The 18,654-nt window shown below is 34.7% G+C and overlaps 1 protein-coding gene across 3 annotated transcripts in view; it reads right to left on the bottom strand.

Annotated features, from left to right (window-relative positions):
• The window catches only part of LOC111059870 (SR-related and CTD-associated factor 4), a 66,441-nt gene extending 49,742 nt beyond the window's left edge, over nucleotides 1–16,699 (bottom strand). Inside the window, exons 1-8 of one of the 3 annotated variants that reach the window (XM_039433584.1) lie at nucleotides 16,510–16,699; nucleotides 15,595–15,723; nucleotides 14,078–14,239; nucleotides 10,692–10,917; nucleotides 9,553–9,665; nucleotides 6,915–7,055; nucleotides 4,888–5,030; nucleotides 203–350 (exon numbers count right to left, since the gene is read on the bottom strand). In XM_039433584.1, coding sequence (XP_039289518.1) covers nucleotides 203–350; nucleotides 4,888–5,030; nucleotides 6,915–7,055; nucleotides 9,553–9,665; nucleotides 10,692–10,917; nucleotides 14,078–14,239; nucleotides 15,595–15,723; nucleotides 16,510–16,539 — 1,092 coding nt within the window. In that variant the 5' untranslated portion in view covers nucleotides 16,540–16,699. The remainder of the gene's footprint in view (nucleotides 1–202; nucleotides 351–4,887; nucleotides 5,031–6,914; nucleotides 7,056–9,552; nucleotides 9,666–10,691; nucleotides 10,918–14,077; nucleotides 14,240–15,594; nucleotides 15,724–16,509) is intronic. The other 2 variants (XM_039433583.1, XM_039433586.1) reach the window with 2 other exon arrangements.
• Nucleotides 16,700–18,654: the final 1,955 nt, after the last annotated feature.

Here is an 18,654-nt window from a genome sequence, read left to right as displayed (position 1 = left end):
CATCATCTGTTTAATCTAATAGAATTTAAAAGGACGGCAAAAAATCATTCGACCAAAAATCGATGTGTGTCTAACTGGCTTAATGCGTTCTTAATGAAACACGCATTACTATAAACCTACGAAACTTTTTACGTATAAAACAAATTCAATAATTGAATGAATGCATATAATATAAATAAATAGAGAATGAATTCATACTTACAGGCAAAGTTTGAGCGAGATGTTTGTCGAACTCCTCTTCCTGTTGCTTCATCTGCTGCAACTTCCTCAGCTTCTCCTCCCTGCCCTGCTGGTCCAGGTGCTGCTGAAGGCTGTGCAGCTGCCTCAGCACCTCTGGGTTGCCAAGAATGCTGCAAAACGGAGAAACGGTCATCAATTCCCATATAATACCGGGTGTTTGAAAACGAACTCCCTAGTTTCAATGTGACATAGAATCTTTAAAAAGTGTAATATACACTATTCTAGTTTGTGGTGTATGATTCAGCTACGGTCCAAGTTTTGTCCCCTTGCAGTTGGCAGACCTGCCAGCGCCCCTCCTCATTACAGTAGCAATGTGCGCGCGGCTCTAGACACTCGCTTTCCGGGAGGGTGGATAGGGAGAGCTGGCCACTACGAAGAACGGACTTGACCCTTTTGGACTTTTTCTTTTGGGGACAAAAAATGTTGTTTACAGTGAAAAAATCCGAGATATAAACCATTTACGGGAAAGAATGGTCACGGCGGTTGGGACAGTTACACCTGATATGTTTGTGAATACATGGCGAGAACTTGAATATCGTCTCGACGTGTGCAGGGCAACAAATGGATCCCATGTTGAAGTGTACTGATGTGAAACAAGATTTGAAGGTTCTCTCTTTCATTGTATGTACTTGTTGATGTAGTTTCTCATTAATTTACACCTGAAACTAGGGAGTTCTTTTTCAAACACCCTGTATTTTCTAATAGTTTACTAATGTCTATAAAATAGTAAATTACTGTTCCCTGTTGATCAATAAACTACATCTGTTGAATGAAACAGCAATGACAAAGCGTATCAAAGTTATGTTATGTACTATAGTGAGGTCCACGTTATAATGGCAGTGGAGAAAGATAGGAGAACAACGTCTGTCTTGCCAATGCCTTCTATAGACGGTAGCTGATACAGGTTTATTGATAAAATATCAACTGTTCATTCTCGTTTAAAATAATTAATTATATTTTATTGAACAGGAAATTAAATTTTTCAATAATTTCATAATGAATTTTCATAATTAAGATGAAATATTTTGTTAACCAATATTAATTCTACATTGTTAAAAGACGATCTGGCAACAGAGCAAAGCGTGAAAGAGATAGCGCTATCCGCTTTGTTGAATGATAAACAAGGATAGCAATACCATTGCTAATCAAACACTGTCATTATAACGTGGACCTCACTATAACATACAGAAAATATAGGCTAAGAAGATATTCCATGGTATTGGTCGTTTATATTCCAAATTACAAGCCGATTTTTTGTTAACTCAAGCCGATTACTGTTGACTATTGTCGATTATTACCCACTGTTTTGGCCGGTTGACAGTGTAAAAACGACACCAGCTGGTGTCGACTAGTAGTGTAATACTCAATAAGTTACTGATTGACCGAAGCGAAGCTGAGGTCTTAGTTTCGACTCGATCGGCTTTTGTCTGTTTGTTTGTTTGTACTGCAGTTACAGTCGCAGTTATTGTCCGAAATTTGGTATGCAAGTTCTTTGGAACAAGGCGCAGAAACGTATGTGTCACGATTTTTGATAAGACCTCCGGTTTTAATATAAATTGAATATAAATTGTGCCATTCTAAAATGTGCTGTATTGAATGGATGGTATCGTTGGAATGCTATCGATAGAGGACAAGAGTTGTCAGCGGTGAACCTTGAAACGTTTGAGCCGCTCCAAATCATACTTTATTTATTAATAGAAGAAAACTTCTCACTTGATTGTACCATTTCTTCCCTTTTCAACACGATATTTCCCTGTTTCATAGATGAATAGTTTCTAGACCTACCGAACCGGCCGGAGACATCACAGCTTAGTTACTTAGCTCTTGTTTTCGCTTTGGTATGAGATCGGAAACCGACTTGTGAGCATAAACATTCTGCATAGGCATAACAAGCTGCCATAACATTGAATCCACTTTACATGAAAAACATTATTAGCAACCTCCTGTAATTGTCACCAACATACCCATGTTATTTAGAATCATTTCGTCTGTGAGACGATTCATGGTCTAAATTGCATACTGCATATTCCATTTTTCTGTCAGTTGACCGATTTCTTATAATTGTTAGAAAATTTGTAATATTGTAAATATGGGGATGATATGAAGGTACCTCCTTGAGAGACATTTATAAGTCCGGTGTCCCTGGAAACAATGTCTTTAGCACTTTCAAAGGAGAATATTATAGATGTCATGGATAAATCTTCACAATATACTGTACTTTCTTAATGGCCCTTCTCATTAGTTTGAAAGTTGTAGGCTATTCATGAGCGAGGTCTACTGTTCGCAGAACTACTAGTATATACTGTAAATACTTATACTGTAATACTTCAATACTGGTAGTGTAAAACAGTCTGCGACTGGTAGTGTAATACTACCAGCGTCACATAGATTTACAAAAAATAACTCGTAAAAAAAATCGGCTTGAACAGTGAAATTTTGAACATAAACGCTCTTTTCTCTTTGATACTAGTGGGCCCCGGGCTGGATAACTCGCTGATATTATCCAAGCTATACAAATACTGTTCCTTCATACCACACACTTCAACTACATCACATTACACTCAACAGAATAAGTTGTCCTTCACTAGATACTAGAAGAAGATTTGTACTAAAGTTGAAAGGCCTCTTAATATAAAAATATCAGTTTTATGTCACTAATTTATTCTAACACATCATTCTTGAATATGCAAATCGAGAAGAACGCAAAGAATAATTCACAGTGATTACGTTTGATTACTATCTACCTCATCGATAGAATAATTCATATAATGTAACTATATATTTACGATTATATGATAAGAAATAGCTGTCATATAGTCATTATTCAACCTAACTCAATTTTCATCATTTGAATGTGAAGTTAACATAAGCTTAGTTAAATATTGGCCACACATAAACAACATAGCTTAATCAATTGAATATTGGAGATAATATTATGTTGAATGGCGGCCTATACACTTCTGTGAATCTTTTAGCAAGTTGTCTAAACTGCTCTAGAGGATTTCAAATAGAACCACTCAACTTTGCTATGCTACTATTTCACTTAAACTACTTGCTTGAGCTCTTACATACGAGTAAATGGTATTTTGAACACTTTCTCCCGTGCAGTATATGTCCCCCAAATAATAAAATATAAAATCAGTTCTAATGGGACAAATCTATTCCCATTTAGCCACTACCTCTGTGAACAAAGCCGTAGTGCATTCGTGTGACGTCAGCACAGGTAGGACTCCCACCATTTCCGTCTCTATGAAGACGTATAGACGGCAATGCTCCTACACCAATAAAAATTCGTTGATTTCAGCTGATCTATATCAGCTAGTTTTTCTATTGGTGTAGGAGCCCTATATATGCTGACGTCACATGAATTCACTACGGCTTTGTTTACGGAGGTAGTGATTGAGCCCGGCCGAGAAAGTATGAATGGTCCCTTTAGATCTCATGCAAATTATATTCTCACTGTACCGGGTACGTTCACTGATACTGATATGTGGGAATCCGCCTTAAACCTATCTCTCTTCTGTTTTTCGACAACCTATCCTAGCTAATTTATTAGGTTTATAGACGACCTCTATCCAAGGTCATTTATTCGTTTAACCTCTTCTGTTTTTCGACGACCTATTGGAGCTAAATTATTCACTGTGTTTAGAAATCGACAGTAATTTATCCTGAAATAGTCATGTTTGTCAGATAGTGAAAAAATCTTCCCTGGGCTGTGTGCTTCAAGACAAATGTCGAATAAATGCAGTCTTATAACTATGAAAACTCTTCATCACTCATTAATACACTCCCATCTGGCCTATGGTCAATGCATTTACGGAGCCACGACCAAAAGCAATATTGATAGAATTCTCATTCAACAGAAGAAAGCACTAAGAATAATGAAGAATCTAAAAAGAATGGACTCTGTAAAACTTGTTTTCGCAGCTTGGCATTCTTCAGGTGCGTACAGATATACGCGCCGCAAAAATGAGTAATTTACTTTTAATCAGCTGATGCCAAGCTTTTTATATCTATATATTACCGTTTCTGTAAAAATACAGATATATTCAGCTGATTAAAAGTGAATTGCTCATGTTCGCGGCGGGTATATCTGTACGCACCTTTACAGTTTACGAACAATATGTATCAATCAATCAATCAATCAATCATTTATTTATTTCCAAAACATACATGAAAAAGTCAAATTTTCATGTTATTATGTATGTTAGGAATTACCCTGTAGAAGAACTACGGAATGAGACTCACGGCTACTTGGGAGGATAACAGAGAGACGGAGAGACAGGTTAGAATTTTTCAAGAAAAAGACACACTACATGGGAAGAAAATACTTCACAATGCTGACTTGAGAATTGCAGGCAATAGAGAACATCAAAAAAATTAAGTATAAAACTCAAGAAGTATTTAATATCATTGTGAGTTCAATATAATATCCCCACAAGAGTTCACAGATCACACTGTAGGTTTATGACTTGTTTATCACTTTTTGCTATTTCTATAGGAAGTTTAAGACTGTATTCTACTACTTTTTATGTTATGTTTGTTTGTATTATATTGACGCTGTTCCTGATCTACCTGTACATGATTATGAATAAAGATTTTTTTAATTCAATTCATTATGTTGACAACAGCAGCAGTGCTACCAACCTGCCAAGAGAGTCAAGTGCAGCCGCCGCCTGTGTATTCTGCTGGAACGGCTGCGGGGCGGCCGGCTGCTGCGGCGAGGTCTTGCCGTCGTCATCCTCGTCATCACCATAATCAAAGTCCAACAGTTTCTTGTCGAATTTTACCTGAAACATTAGTAAATCAAGAACTAAGTTAGATAGGACACTCATTGAGAAACCAATGTATATGTAGCAATATCAGAGGTAATACCTTCAACATAGATTCAGTGATAGTAGAGTTTTTCGGCTCAGAGATTTCAAATCAGTTAAGCTGTCTTTACACCAAAGTTATTAACAAAATGTTTATTTTTCCGTCCTTATAGATTCTATTAGATTGAACGGAACTTGACAAACACATATATATTCATCATGTGTATGATAAGTTATAATCAATCTAATAGAAAAATGTGTGGCCAATGCTTATGTGTGGCCAATTTTAGAATCTTTAAGAACAGAAAAATAAACATTTTGATAATAACTTTGGTGTAAACGCAGCTTTAGGCCGGCCACTAACGACAAACAAGTGTGAACACACATGTCCAACAGATAAGTTGTGTCATCGGCGAAAGGATTCAAAAAAAACTTTTTGAGGTTAGGTTTTTGTATCTTCGATTTTTTCGTCGCTGTTCTATTTTAGGTTAAATTATTTCTGTTAATTTGTAATATTTCAGTGGTTTATTTATTGTTATTGGTTGTTTATTTTATGTTAGAAGTTGTCAAACAGCTGTTTTTCGTTCGAAGACATATCGTTCGTCGTCCATTGGAACTGTTTACGTCAGTCTAGTTCAGTAGTTGACTGGTTGCCAATTATTGAATTAACTACTATCATAGCCACCAACATTTTTCATAAACAATAATTGTATTGAGATTTTGAAAATTGAATAAAAAAATACCCAATAAATTAGTTATTCATTACAATAATCTTACCTTCAGATCCTATTTGTTCAGCAATCTCTGTCCACAGATTCCTTTGAACATTACGACAATGATATCTTTTGTCTCGCATATCCCACAATGGAACATGCTCTTGAACCAAACTTATCAACTTTTTATTGTCCATTTTTACAACTTTATAGAACAGAACAACTTCAAAAAACAAACAAGACTGTGAACAATTTTAGATTAGAAACACTTTGTTGTCTTAGCTCGACTAGTTAATTCGGCCGGATGGAGTCGAAGAATCCCATTCATTTCGGATCGAAAAATTGATCGGCCGGAGACGGCCGTGTGAACCTGTTGCAATGGACGAGCATCTATTCCTCTCTTTGTTGGGGAATCGTTCGGTCGCGTTCGGTGGTTTTCGGCCGATGCTAGTTCAGACGAAAACGGTTCTAGTGGACGGCCAAACTAATCGTTTTGAAATTTGGGACATAAGTAACCTATGGGATATCTTCCTATGCTATATTTTCTCTGTGGTCTAACCCGAGATGACAACCAGTAATAGAAATAAAATTTTAGTTCTTGTGGCATACACACCCAACGGCCGTTTTTACACTTACCGTACCGATTGTTGTCCCACTTTAAATTAATTTTTACAACACCCAGAATGTCCTTAGCCAATCGGAGGACAATTCTGACTGTTGGCCGGCAATCGGTTAAGACCATTCAATAGAAGAAATTGCTCAAATGAGAGCTGAATATAATGTTGGTTTCTACATGAAACTATACCTCAGGAGTTCGGCTCCTATAGCATGTACATTCTTCTTCCCGTCTCCCATCCAATAATGTACATAATATTATATTAACATTTTCTTATAGGGAGAGCACCTTCCCGTATACAAAATTCTGTGACAGCGTCGACTGTATCAATTTATTAATCCAGTTCCAATCAGCAAACAATTTTTGTTTATATAATGGATTTCAAAACAAATTATAACGATTTTGATTGAAATTGGATTATATGTATCTCGCAAAAATAATCTATCTTTTAATTCCCGTAGCGAAGCACAGGTGTCCTGCTAGATTGATTATAAAATCAGGTTATAAAATTGAATTAATCAATGCGTGTACCTGATCGCCACTGTCACGATCTCTCTTGACCGGGGTGGACGAGTGCTGGTGACTATCAGCTGATTGCTGCGATGTCTGATTCACCAGGATGTTGTGCAGCTGTTGTAGCTGTTGAAGCATCGAAGTGTCTACTATTGACGGCTGCAATACAAGACACAACAATAATTAACAATTACATCTTCAAACTCAATAGAACAAAGATAAAACAAAAGAAATCGCTATAAATAAAAAGAGAGAAGTAACAAAGAAAACTCAACACAACTACACATAGTTTGCATTAGAGTTTCAAACAAACTACTATTAAATTCAAAATTATCTTCTTTCAAGTTAAGTATATACGATGGTGAGTCAATTATTCGCAATGCAGGTGTATTTCTGTTCATGTTGGTAGCACTGTTAACTTGCGTTAATGATGAATTCTTTGCTTATTTTTGTTTATATCAAGGCTAGTTTCAAACTGCTATTTTCATTCCATCATCATTGACATGTTGTTAATTATGGCCGCTCCACTTGTCATTTGCACCAACGTTCAGTGAAACGTTTTCCGAGGTCGGAAGGTGTATCAGGGGAAATTCATCAAAACTTTCAGTGCTATGCGAGAATAGTGTTTTAGCATAACTGAGTGTTTATTGAATAAAATTCGTTATTGAATAAAATTCAATAAATTTTGTCCACTCTCCTACCACGAAAAACGGTTGATCCCACCAAACGTTATACTGTTATTTGGTGCAAATGAATAGTGTAGTTGCCATAATTAACAGCATTCTTCCAGTGATGATGGAATTGGCATAGCTGTTTGAAACTAGCCTAGATATAAACACTAATGAACAAAGAATACATCATCAATGCAAATCAGCAGTGAAACCAACTTCTGATGCAGTTGGATTTTTCGGATAATAATTGACTCGTAAAGAGAGTATATCGTTATTATAAACTATTATGAAATTCAAAAGAGAGTATATATCGTTATTACAAACTATTATAAAATTCAATGCTATATTCTTCCGTTCAAAGTATATAGAAAGAGAATATCGTTGATCAAGAATGTATGACTCATAAACTTATGTACTTTTAAAAATGAGACTGGTAAAGCCAGAAAATGAAGTCCAGTGCTCTAGATAGCTATTATTAAATTTTCAATCATCATTGAATTCAAATTTAGTTTATTTAAAATATATGGATAGTGTAATCGTTGTTCAAGAAATATGTTTCATACACTCATGTAGGCTACTGTTGAAAATGTGACTGGTAAAGTTACAAAATGCAGTCGTGTTTGAATTGAGTATTGAAATCGACAATATTAAAATGTTTTCATTCATGGACTTGATTTGCAATGTTATATGGAAATGAAAATTAACTTTATTCTGCATTTGAGTAATACATAATTTAAATACAATCATCGTTTCAGAATTATACAAGCAGCAATTTTTCATAGACGCTGCCAGTTTACATATATTCTATACATACATTTCATAATTAGAGGTAAAAGGGGCAGATAATAAGAAGATAAGAGCAGATAATATAAAGTGGAAAAGGAGCAGATTTGAGCAAAACCATTATGTTGTGTTACTTGATAAATTAACTGACTCAATAAGAAACACTCTACGATTACATAATGTTATTGAGAGTGTGAGTATAAAGAGCATTCAGCGGTCAGAGCGGTCTTGAGACGATATAGATATCCGTATACATATCTATATCCTGTGTACCGGATATATCTATAAGACCGCAAGGTCTCGGAACGCCTGACCGCTCTCTGTATGCACACACCCTCAGTTTCACTTCATAACCAAGCTTCATAGTTTTTCCTAGTAGTTATGAAAATAACTATCAAGAAAATGTATCAACTTCTACTACCTACCAGCTAAATGCCTTTAGTGAATATTTCCTATTTTAGTGTTAATGTGGTAAAATATTTCTTCTATGTTTGGTTTTGAAGTATCTAAATTCAAAAATCTACCATAGAGAAACGATAGCATAAGTAGATATCCCATGGTATAGGGTGTTTATGTCGCAACTTTTACTGTTATCCCAAGCCGATAGTTCACGTAGTTCTTTCCTATGCAACTGTGTGACGCTGGTAGTCTCTCAAATTGTGCCGTTCATACACTATCACCCCAACAAAACAGTAAAAATTGGCAATAGTCGACAGTAATCGGCTTGAGATAACAGTAAAAGTTGCGACATAAATTCCCTATACCATGGGATATCTACTTACGCTATTGTTTCTCTATGAATCTACTTTGTAAGAATAATTAAGGACTGAAAATTCGTGGTGAACAACTACAAGACTTAACCTATATCGAACTATGTGTAACCTTATCTAAATTTTGGAGAGGAATAGCACATGATTACCTTATTTTTTCTCTCCCTATCATTTTGATGGTTTACTCATTGTATGAATCAATAAGTCCAATTATTCATAATAAAGTGAGATCTACTTGCAGCAGTCAACATTGATTCAATGGGAAGCATAGTTATTATTTATGAAGAATGATGACAACTCAAAGTGAAACTCACTACTGACACTCACGTTCACTGACACTGTTATGTGGAAATTAATTTTTAACTAGCTATTAATTTCAAATGCTATTCTTGAATACAATTTCAACTTGTTCTAACAATGTTCAACACTAACCTGTACCATATTTAGCATGGAGTTGTTAGCGGCTGGTGTCGAGTCATTTCCGGATATCCAAGATGGAGTTGTCGTGTCAGGTTTTGTCGTTGAGCTCGGCGTTTTCGTTGAATCTTCAACAAAATACGAACATATTAGTTCAATGTAACATTAAAAATAATTTATCAGCGTTAATTAATATACAGTATTACTCTAATTCCTCAGATGACTGTAATGTTATTTCAGTCTCCCTGACGCATGTAGTTTATAAACAGAGGTCATGCATCAAAACATTAATTTATTCAATATTCCAACAAAAAATAAACCAAAAATGTTAATTATATTCCCACTCAAATGACTGTCATTGAAATAATAGAAGATGACTGTCATCCTCTAGTAGAGTAGCCAATAGATTATTGTAAATAGAATAATATCGCTTTGAAAGTAACAAAAGATGAATCAATTGTCGATATATATCAATGAGTCAGTATTCACTTTTACTATATAGGGCTACCACTTTTAATTGGAGTGAAATAAAATGACACATCGACTCTCATGGGTTGAAACATGTATCGAAGTTGAACATTCTTGATTAATTGAGCATGCTACATGCTACATGAAAATTTAAGTTGAATAATTTATCAATGTGAAATAGAGTGTAATGCTGACAAAGTATGCTAGACTCTCGGTCTTGAAATAAAAGGAAATTTCGATCAAGACTTTGAACATGCAAGATACTGAGTGTTTGGCACTGTATTATCACCGATGCACTTGTGGCACCGATGATAATATAATATAACATATTTCTATGAATATATCATCATAGAAATATACAGTATATTATCATAATATAGAAATATAATCATATTTCTATGATAATATCTATGCGAATATATTCATGATCATGCATATGACTATTTAAAGGGAACCTTAGTACCGGTTACACAAAAACCGGTTAAATTTTATTAGCGATTAATCTCACGAGAAAATAAACCTTCTTTTCAAAAAAGCCTTCTCTGATTGGTTCTTGTGAAATTGATCACGATTTGAATTTAACCGGCTTTTGTGCAACCGGGCCTTAGTGATGGAAATGAATAAGAGTTTAAGAGTGGATTAGTGATATGATAAGAGTGAGAAATGCTTAATAATTGGTGACTGACTGGGCGTAGTCCGAGTTAGTGGTGTGTTAGTGGCGGAAGAAGGTGGTTTCTTGGCAGAGAGTCCATTACTTGCTGCATTCGCCTGCGCGTTGGCCTGCGCATTGGCCTGAGCCTGCTCGCTGTGGATGGGATGCGACGGGTCGGCCAGGTCGAACAGCGGGTTGATCGTGTCCGCGTCAAAAACACCGTTCTTCTGCCATAGGTTCAGCACGCGGATTACTTTGCTCTGCAAAAAAATTACAGCAAAATTGTTAGAAACGGTTCAGGAATTCGGTGAAGCAAACAAATTGCACGAGAATTGTTAGAATCAGTTTAGGAGTGTTGATTCAAGCTAACTAATTGCACAAAAATAATCAGAATCGCTTCAGGAAATTTTGGCATGAGTTATACAATTTCATAATAATAATAATTCATTTATTCCATTGTTAGAATCAGTTTAGGAGTGTTGATTCAAGCAAACAAATTGCATGAAAATTGTCAAAATCGCTTCAGGAAATGGTGGCATGAGTTATACAATTTCATAATAATAAAAATAATTCATTTATTCCATTGTTAGAATCGGTTCAGGATTTGTTCAAGCAAACAAATTGCACGAGAATTGTCAGAATCGCTTCAGAAAATGTTGACATGAGTTATACAATTTCATAATAATAACATTTAGGCTAGACACACACTAGTTAGTCAAGACAAGACACGTTTAGTCACAATACTTCACATAGTTGCTTATAAAGATATGTCTAATTGCAGTGACTAATCGGTGTGTGTTGCTTCATAAGAAACTAAGTGAAGTATTGTGACTAATCGTGACTAGTCTTGTCTTGACTAATTCGTGTGTGCCCACCCTTATTCCACTGCAATTTTAAAATTGTTTCAATTCATTTTGGAAATATCTTACACTAGCAGGTAGCCCGTACTCCACAAGTGTCTATTTTAAAACTTGACAAACTGAAAACTTGAGCGAGTTGAAGAGTTTAAAGTAGGCCTATAACCATCCTCGTTTAATTGAGAATCTATATGCAAAACTTCAAGTTAATCAGTACAGTAGTTTAGAAGTGATGATGCGTCGAACATAATTTTCCAATCCCGTATGCATATGAGCCAGTTCTTTTCTCTATTATAGAATAGATGAGTTCTTCAACTTGATGCTAGCCTAATAAATTGACAGAACTCAAATCTTGTTTAGGAACCTCCTTCAACCTAATGCCAACCTGATAAAATTGGACTGGTTATTAATTTAGTTGCCAATTTTAACCATCTGTTTAGAAGAGGTAGTCTCTCTAGATTATAGTATTAACGTCACAATGGTTTGTATTCATGTCCTGTGAATGAAATTTGAACATTAATTCTGAAAAATTTAGAAGAAAAATTGAAATTTGGGCTTCGAGATGCACGAGATTGATATTTTTCGAATCTATGTGCACAATTTGGAGATCTAAATCATTCCCGTTTTTCCGGTATGCAATCCACCATTTGACATGTTTTGATGCGAACAAACACAACCCTACTCTCTCTTATACAGATTAAAAATCTGTGTTTTTCAGTTTGTTTTGGAGTGTAATTAAAAAATGCGAAAGTGACACATAGCCATCTACAGTTGGGCTGTTGTAGAATTGAAACCGTTGAATTAGAATTAGAATTGGAACCGTTGAATTGAATTAGAACTGGAACCGTTGAATTGAATTAGAATAGGAACCGTTGAATTAGAATTGGAACCGTTGAATTGAATTAGAACCGTTCTGTGCTCGAGTCTGTGATACTTTCTGAAAGTGATTAAATTCCGAATGATTGGATTTTAGAACGTTTACAACATATAAATGTTGACATAAGTTAAGAAATCCATTATAGCATCATTTGAGCATTGATCAATCCCATCATCATTCAGGAATCTTATCAACTCATGAGGTTTCAGAAACTCTAAAGTTCCAATTCCTAAGCGACGTCTGTAGCCGCTGTAGTCTATGAGTTATAATTGTAGGCAATAGTCGAAATATATTTATACTGCAATAATATACAGTAGCAGACTACAGCCGCACGCCTAGAGTCGTCGCTTAGAAATTGGGCCTTAAGACACAGCACTCCACTGACATAGTACGACTTTACGTCATAAAGACCAATGAACTTCAATTCCTCGAATAAGAAATTATTCTTTTTTCTTCAATTGGAATCACACTATTTTTCAATATCATGTAGCCTACTAACATTAGTTTTTTTCTTGATCCATCGTACTTTATCAAGAATTTGTAAGTTATATCTGATGAGAATGCTTACAAATTACAAAGAGTATTGTCTTCTGTAGTGAGGTCCACGTTATAATGGCAGTTGAGAAAGATAGGAGAACAACGTTGCCGATCCTGTCTTGTCAATGCCTTCTATGGACGGTAGCTGATACAGGTTCTTTGATGTAATATTAACTGTTCATTCTCGTTTAAAATAATCAATATTCTATTTATATTCTATTAAGCAATAAATTATATTTTTCAATAATTTCATAATCAAGATGAAATATTTTGTTAATTATTATTGTTATACATTACTACATTGTTTAAACACGATCTGGTAACAGAGCAGAGCGAGAAAGAGATAGCGCTATCCGCTTTGTTGAATGAGATAGACAAGGATTGTAATACCTTTGCTGAATAAACACTGCCATTATAACGTGGACCTCACTATAACATTAGTTTTTTTTTTGGTCCATCGTACTTTATCTAGAATTTGTAAGTTATACCTGGTGAGAATGCTTACAAATTACAAAGAGTATTGTCTTATAGAATGATCATAATTATTGGATGCAGATGCAGATACAGGCAGATGACAAACAGAATCTGGTAGGAGCCATAGAAACAGGTTGTGACTTGTCTATCGCTGCTTACAAGAACGCACAAGCAAGCGAGCACTTGCGATCAGTGTGAGTAGCGACAGACAAGTCACAACTTTCTCTATGGCTCTTACCAGATTTTGTTTCTCTTATGCACATGATCATACCCTAAAGATGCGTTTTCGTTTGTGCGTAAATTTCCGCAGTCATCGACGGCAAGCATTGTTGACATTCATATTGTCCAAATTTCAAGTGTGCTAAATCAGCTGATCAAATAACTTTCCATAATTTGTCTTCATTATTAAAGAATTAAACATTTCTAATGATATCAAAATATTGCCATTTAAAAGTATGAAAAGTATAAGCTCAACCTGCCCCATTAAACATAATTGAAATCTTTTAGGTTATGTAGACAAAATTGAAATCCACCCAATCTGAGATTCTCTCCCTGTCGAGGTCGACGACGGCATTTACGCACAAACGAAAACCCAGCTTTACCATTCTCTTCGGTCAGTAGCTGGTAGATGCGAATTTTCTGTTAACAATAGATTTATTTTCGGTGGCAACTCACCTTATCTTCAGGCGGACAGCTGAAGAGATGGCTGAAAGTTTGCGTGAGGTTTCTGGCGAATCTCGGCGCAAAAACATCCTTCTCAGTTCCAAACTGATGCCGCGATTGCCTCACTATAGAATCAATCACATACAATCCAGGCACCTTGTATTCGGGTTTGCACTGAAAACACAAAAATATTATCAATTAAAATTCATAAAAAACATGATATACACAATATTATTATGGAATACAATATTGAAAATATTTTGGAATCCCCATACTATAATGAGGTCCACGTTATAATGGCACTGGAAAAAGATAGGAGAAAAACGTTGCCGATATTCTGTCCTGACAATGCCTTCTACAGACGGTAGCTGATACAGGTTTATTGATGTAATATTAACGGTTCATTCTCGTTTAAAATAATCAATTATATTTTATCAAGCAAGAAATTATATTTTTCAATAATTCCATAATGAATTTTTATAATTAGGATGAAATATTTTGTCAATTTTTAAAAGACGATCTGGTAACAGAGCAAAGCGGGAAAGAGATAGCGCTATATGCTTTGTTGAATGATAGACAAGGAAAGCAATACCATTGCTAATCAAACACTGCAGTTATAACGTGGACCACACTATAGACTATCCATCAGTGATTAGGGGTGAGATATCACATATCACATCCAAACTAGCAGCAGAAACCACACATTAGTTCATTGAGGTAAAAACAAAATTAATCAGTACATTCATTCAATTGAATATATTAGAAACATTGAATAGAAATGATTAGATAACCATCAATGATCAATGAATAATAATTTACGAGATATGAGTCATTCAGATAACCTGACATTCAACACGTTAAAGACGAGAATCGATTAAAATTAACTCTCAATTAAAATTGAATCACATTTATCATTATATTTATTGCTATTGAATGAATCAATGAACCTCTCAGTTTAAATAATGATGACTTCCTTAGGATTCTTAATAGTAAATTAAAGTCACTCACATTTACATGTAATAATGATCTCATAACCATGCTCTCAAGCCTTCAAGTCATTTGAGTATAGTTATCAGCAAAGAAGTAACTTTTTATTTAGAAAAACTGTAACTAGAATTATAATAATATTTGTGTATATTTTATTGATAGGGTTCCAGACGGAAGTAGGCTACCGTACCATCTCGCCTGATACATAAACTTGGTTTCTAGGACACTTATTAGGTCTAGATCTAATAAAACCATCAAGTCTACTTATATATTTAGGCCATCACTGAGTCTCACAACTGTTTCACTTTAGCTGGGATCGTCAATTAAAGGTCAACGATCATGGAGGAGACTAAAAGTAAAAGTGTTTATCCGATAACACGGAATTGTCCCTACTAAACACGTTTGTTCAAATCTGAAATCAAACCCGGGGCCGCTATGCTGCTAGGCGAACACTCTACCTAATTCACTAGACTTGTTTCTAGAAAAGATAAGTAACTGATTGAATTAACTTTTATAAAATAATGTTAACCTATTTTACTTACCTTTTGTATAAACTTTTCAACACTTTGTACAACATGTTTGTAGAACTTGATTGCTTTGATGGCCGTTCTAGTAATGGACGTCATCTTAGCCTTTGATATAGGAGGCTTTGTTTCATAGAGAGCTGAGAGCTGTAAAGGGAAAAAATAATATGAATTTAGTACATAGAAAACCATTTGGCCAGATTACATCGATTATAAATTGGATTTAAGAAATAATTAATGATAATCAATATTCATGAATTGAAAATTTAAATGAATTAATTATTAGGACTACTATAATTTACGAGAATGTTGCAAAATCTACTCAGCAATGAGAACAGTTTATGATTATTTATGGGCCTAATTATAAAATATATCAGTAAAGGAGGGTTTGCACTGTTTTTTTTAATGCTTTTCAAATATTATCCTATGCCATTTAGTCAAGTAAATATGTAATATTCAATAACTAAGATGGACATCAAAGTTTCCATCTCTATGATGGTGTCAATAATGGACACTACTCGAGGATGCCATGGGCAAATCCAAAAAGGTAAAAGTCTACGTAAATTATTGACAGTTGCTAGTTTAACAATTTTTAAATGATCAGGTTATTTTGGAAAAGCTTCAAATTAAGTTAATCTTGGAGAATTAGTAATATAATTTATAAAAATGAGATAGTTTGGCCAAAAACTAGGCGAAGAAATCAAACGAGGTTAAGCCTAGGACTCAATGATGTCACATAGCTAGATTTTTATCTAAATAAAAAATATTGATTTTCCAGCAAATAAACAATTATATAAGAAGGAAGATTGATAAATATTGTGAATAACATTTTTGGATTGCAGAAGATTAACTTTATTTTCGACTGAAGAACAGAAACGATAATAATGAGTTTAGGTCGTTACTAAGAGCAAGACTAAATTGAAATCAACTTACCTCATCGTTGAAAGCCTTTACAGCCTCCATTGTGGTTTAAATTGTTACACAACACTAAAAGCAAACTTGGATCATTTGAAAAATGATAATAATGTCATAATTGCAACAAAATACATCACAGCGAATGTACGCTTCCCTGCAAGAAACACAGAAAATGGCCTCTGCTCTGCCTTTACTACTGAATCACTGCTTTCATTTTGGATCTACGCAAAGCATTGAACGACGTTCACCGCGCCGGCGCTGATCAAGCCATCATTGAAAACAAAATAATTTATTGAAAATTCAGCAAATTGAGAGAAAATAATTATTCTCATAATGATAATAACATCATAATCATCAAATTTTTTTCCAATGAATATCCATTATTTCTAGTTTGAGTTTCAACTCATAACCGAAGCTACTGCTGGATACTAGCGATGATATTCAGATAGCCTTGATAAAGTTCGCGCTTAATTATTCAAATCACCTAAAAATAACGTTTATATCTTTTCTTCGCAAATTGTTTTCTTGCTTCGAATCTTTTCATAATTGGGTGGAATTAACAATATTTTTTTCTTAAAGACTATTATATAACTTAGTATTTGGAGTATGCCAGAATCATGACACATATAAAGCTCATAAATCTTAAATGCCTACATAAATATTATTATCATAAAGATACCGTTAAATTGTTTTGCATCAGATACTTATATTTGATTCTGATATTGTAAACTGTATATTCCTAAATTTCTTTGAGATCAGAGAAACCTCATATAGGTGTCCGTTAGGACCGAGTGCTCTGTATAGGTTTATTTTTTTATTATTGTATAAATCAACGCAACGGCGGTCCGCATATTTTTGTCATATTTATAACTTCATTTTGTACGTACATAAGCTCTCATAGAAATACACCACACTTTAGTATGGTCAACTCTCAAAAACTCATTCTTTCATATAAAACTAGATTTGACACGACTCCAAAACATGAGAAGTGCCTATTAAATTACAAGTGAAAGTTTCAGCCACTAAATACCTAATCAAAGATTCAGTATGACAGTTACTTTATATCTGTAGTATGAATTAGCCAATGTCCAGTGCCGGTTTAATTTTTACCTTGATTAAATCCAAGATAACCAATCAGAAAATTCTTTTTTCAAAAAAAACTTCTCTGATTTTGGTTCTTGTGGATTAAATCATTATTCAAATTTATCAGGCTTTTTGCAACTGGTCCTCAATGTTAGAATTATTGACATTGATTCAGTTATCTAACACATTACATCAGTAGGTACCGTACTTCAGAAATTACCTACATTATTAGGTAGGTACTGTAATGCCAGCGCCACACTATCACCAAGTCACTTGCCATACGGCTCGCTGTATACATCTATACGGACGAAGTATAGGCGAGCGATGGCATATTCGCCATCCACACTCTTGCGCTCGTCGACATTTGGACACACTTGGCAAGAGATTTGAAGCAGTATTATAGTTGAAGTACCGTAATCCCGTGGTCTTGACTTTGAATAGAATGATTAGCATTGAAAAGTAAACACGAGACACAATTCAACACTACTTACTGTTCTTCATGTTTAACAATCTTATAATTCAACAAAAAACTTACCTAAACTCTACTCGACTTGTGTTATGTCTACTTGTCATATAAATAACCTTCAGGCCATTTCACATCGTTGAATGAAATAAGTCTTTTGAAAGATGTATCCGACGTATCTTCTCTATTGTTAATCAATCTGTACCGGCTACGCTACGCCAGTAGATTGTTTAAAAATTAGGAGATAGTACGACGGCTACGTTTTCCAAGCTATGCTATGGCGGTGTGAAGAAACCTTTACTCGGACTTACCTGATAATTAATTCAATTAGATGAAAATTATACTTCTCGGCACATCAAGTGAGTTTTACTTATACAATACTAGTAGTTCTGTGAACAGTAGACCTCGCGTTCAGTAAGTTACATTGCCCTGTTGTTGTTTTATCAAAAATTAATAAATAATTTATCAATTTAAAATGTCTAGAAAAATCCTAAATAAACATAGAGCTTTCAGTCCTATCGTACCGTGACGTGTCGTCCCGGAATGTGAGTGTGAGCACTGTTATCAGGTCTGGCTGCAACTGTCTAAAAGATACATTTTCAAGATGTTCGATGTTT

Source organism: Nilaparvata lugens, chromosome 7 (assembly GCF_014356525.2).
Source record: "Nilaparvata lugens isolate BPH chromosome 7, ASM1435652v1, whole genome shotgun sequence".
In the NCBI taxonomy this organism is placed as follows: domain Eukaryota; kingdom Metazoa; phylum Arthropoda; class Insecta; order Hemiptera; family Delphacidae; genus Nilaparvata; species Nilaparvata lugens.
The sequence above is the reverse complement of the archived record's forward strand: the minus strand, read 5'-3'. Positions and strand labels throughout refer to the sequence as shown.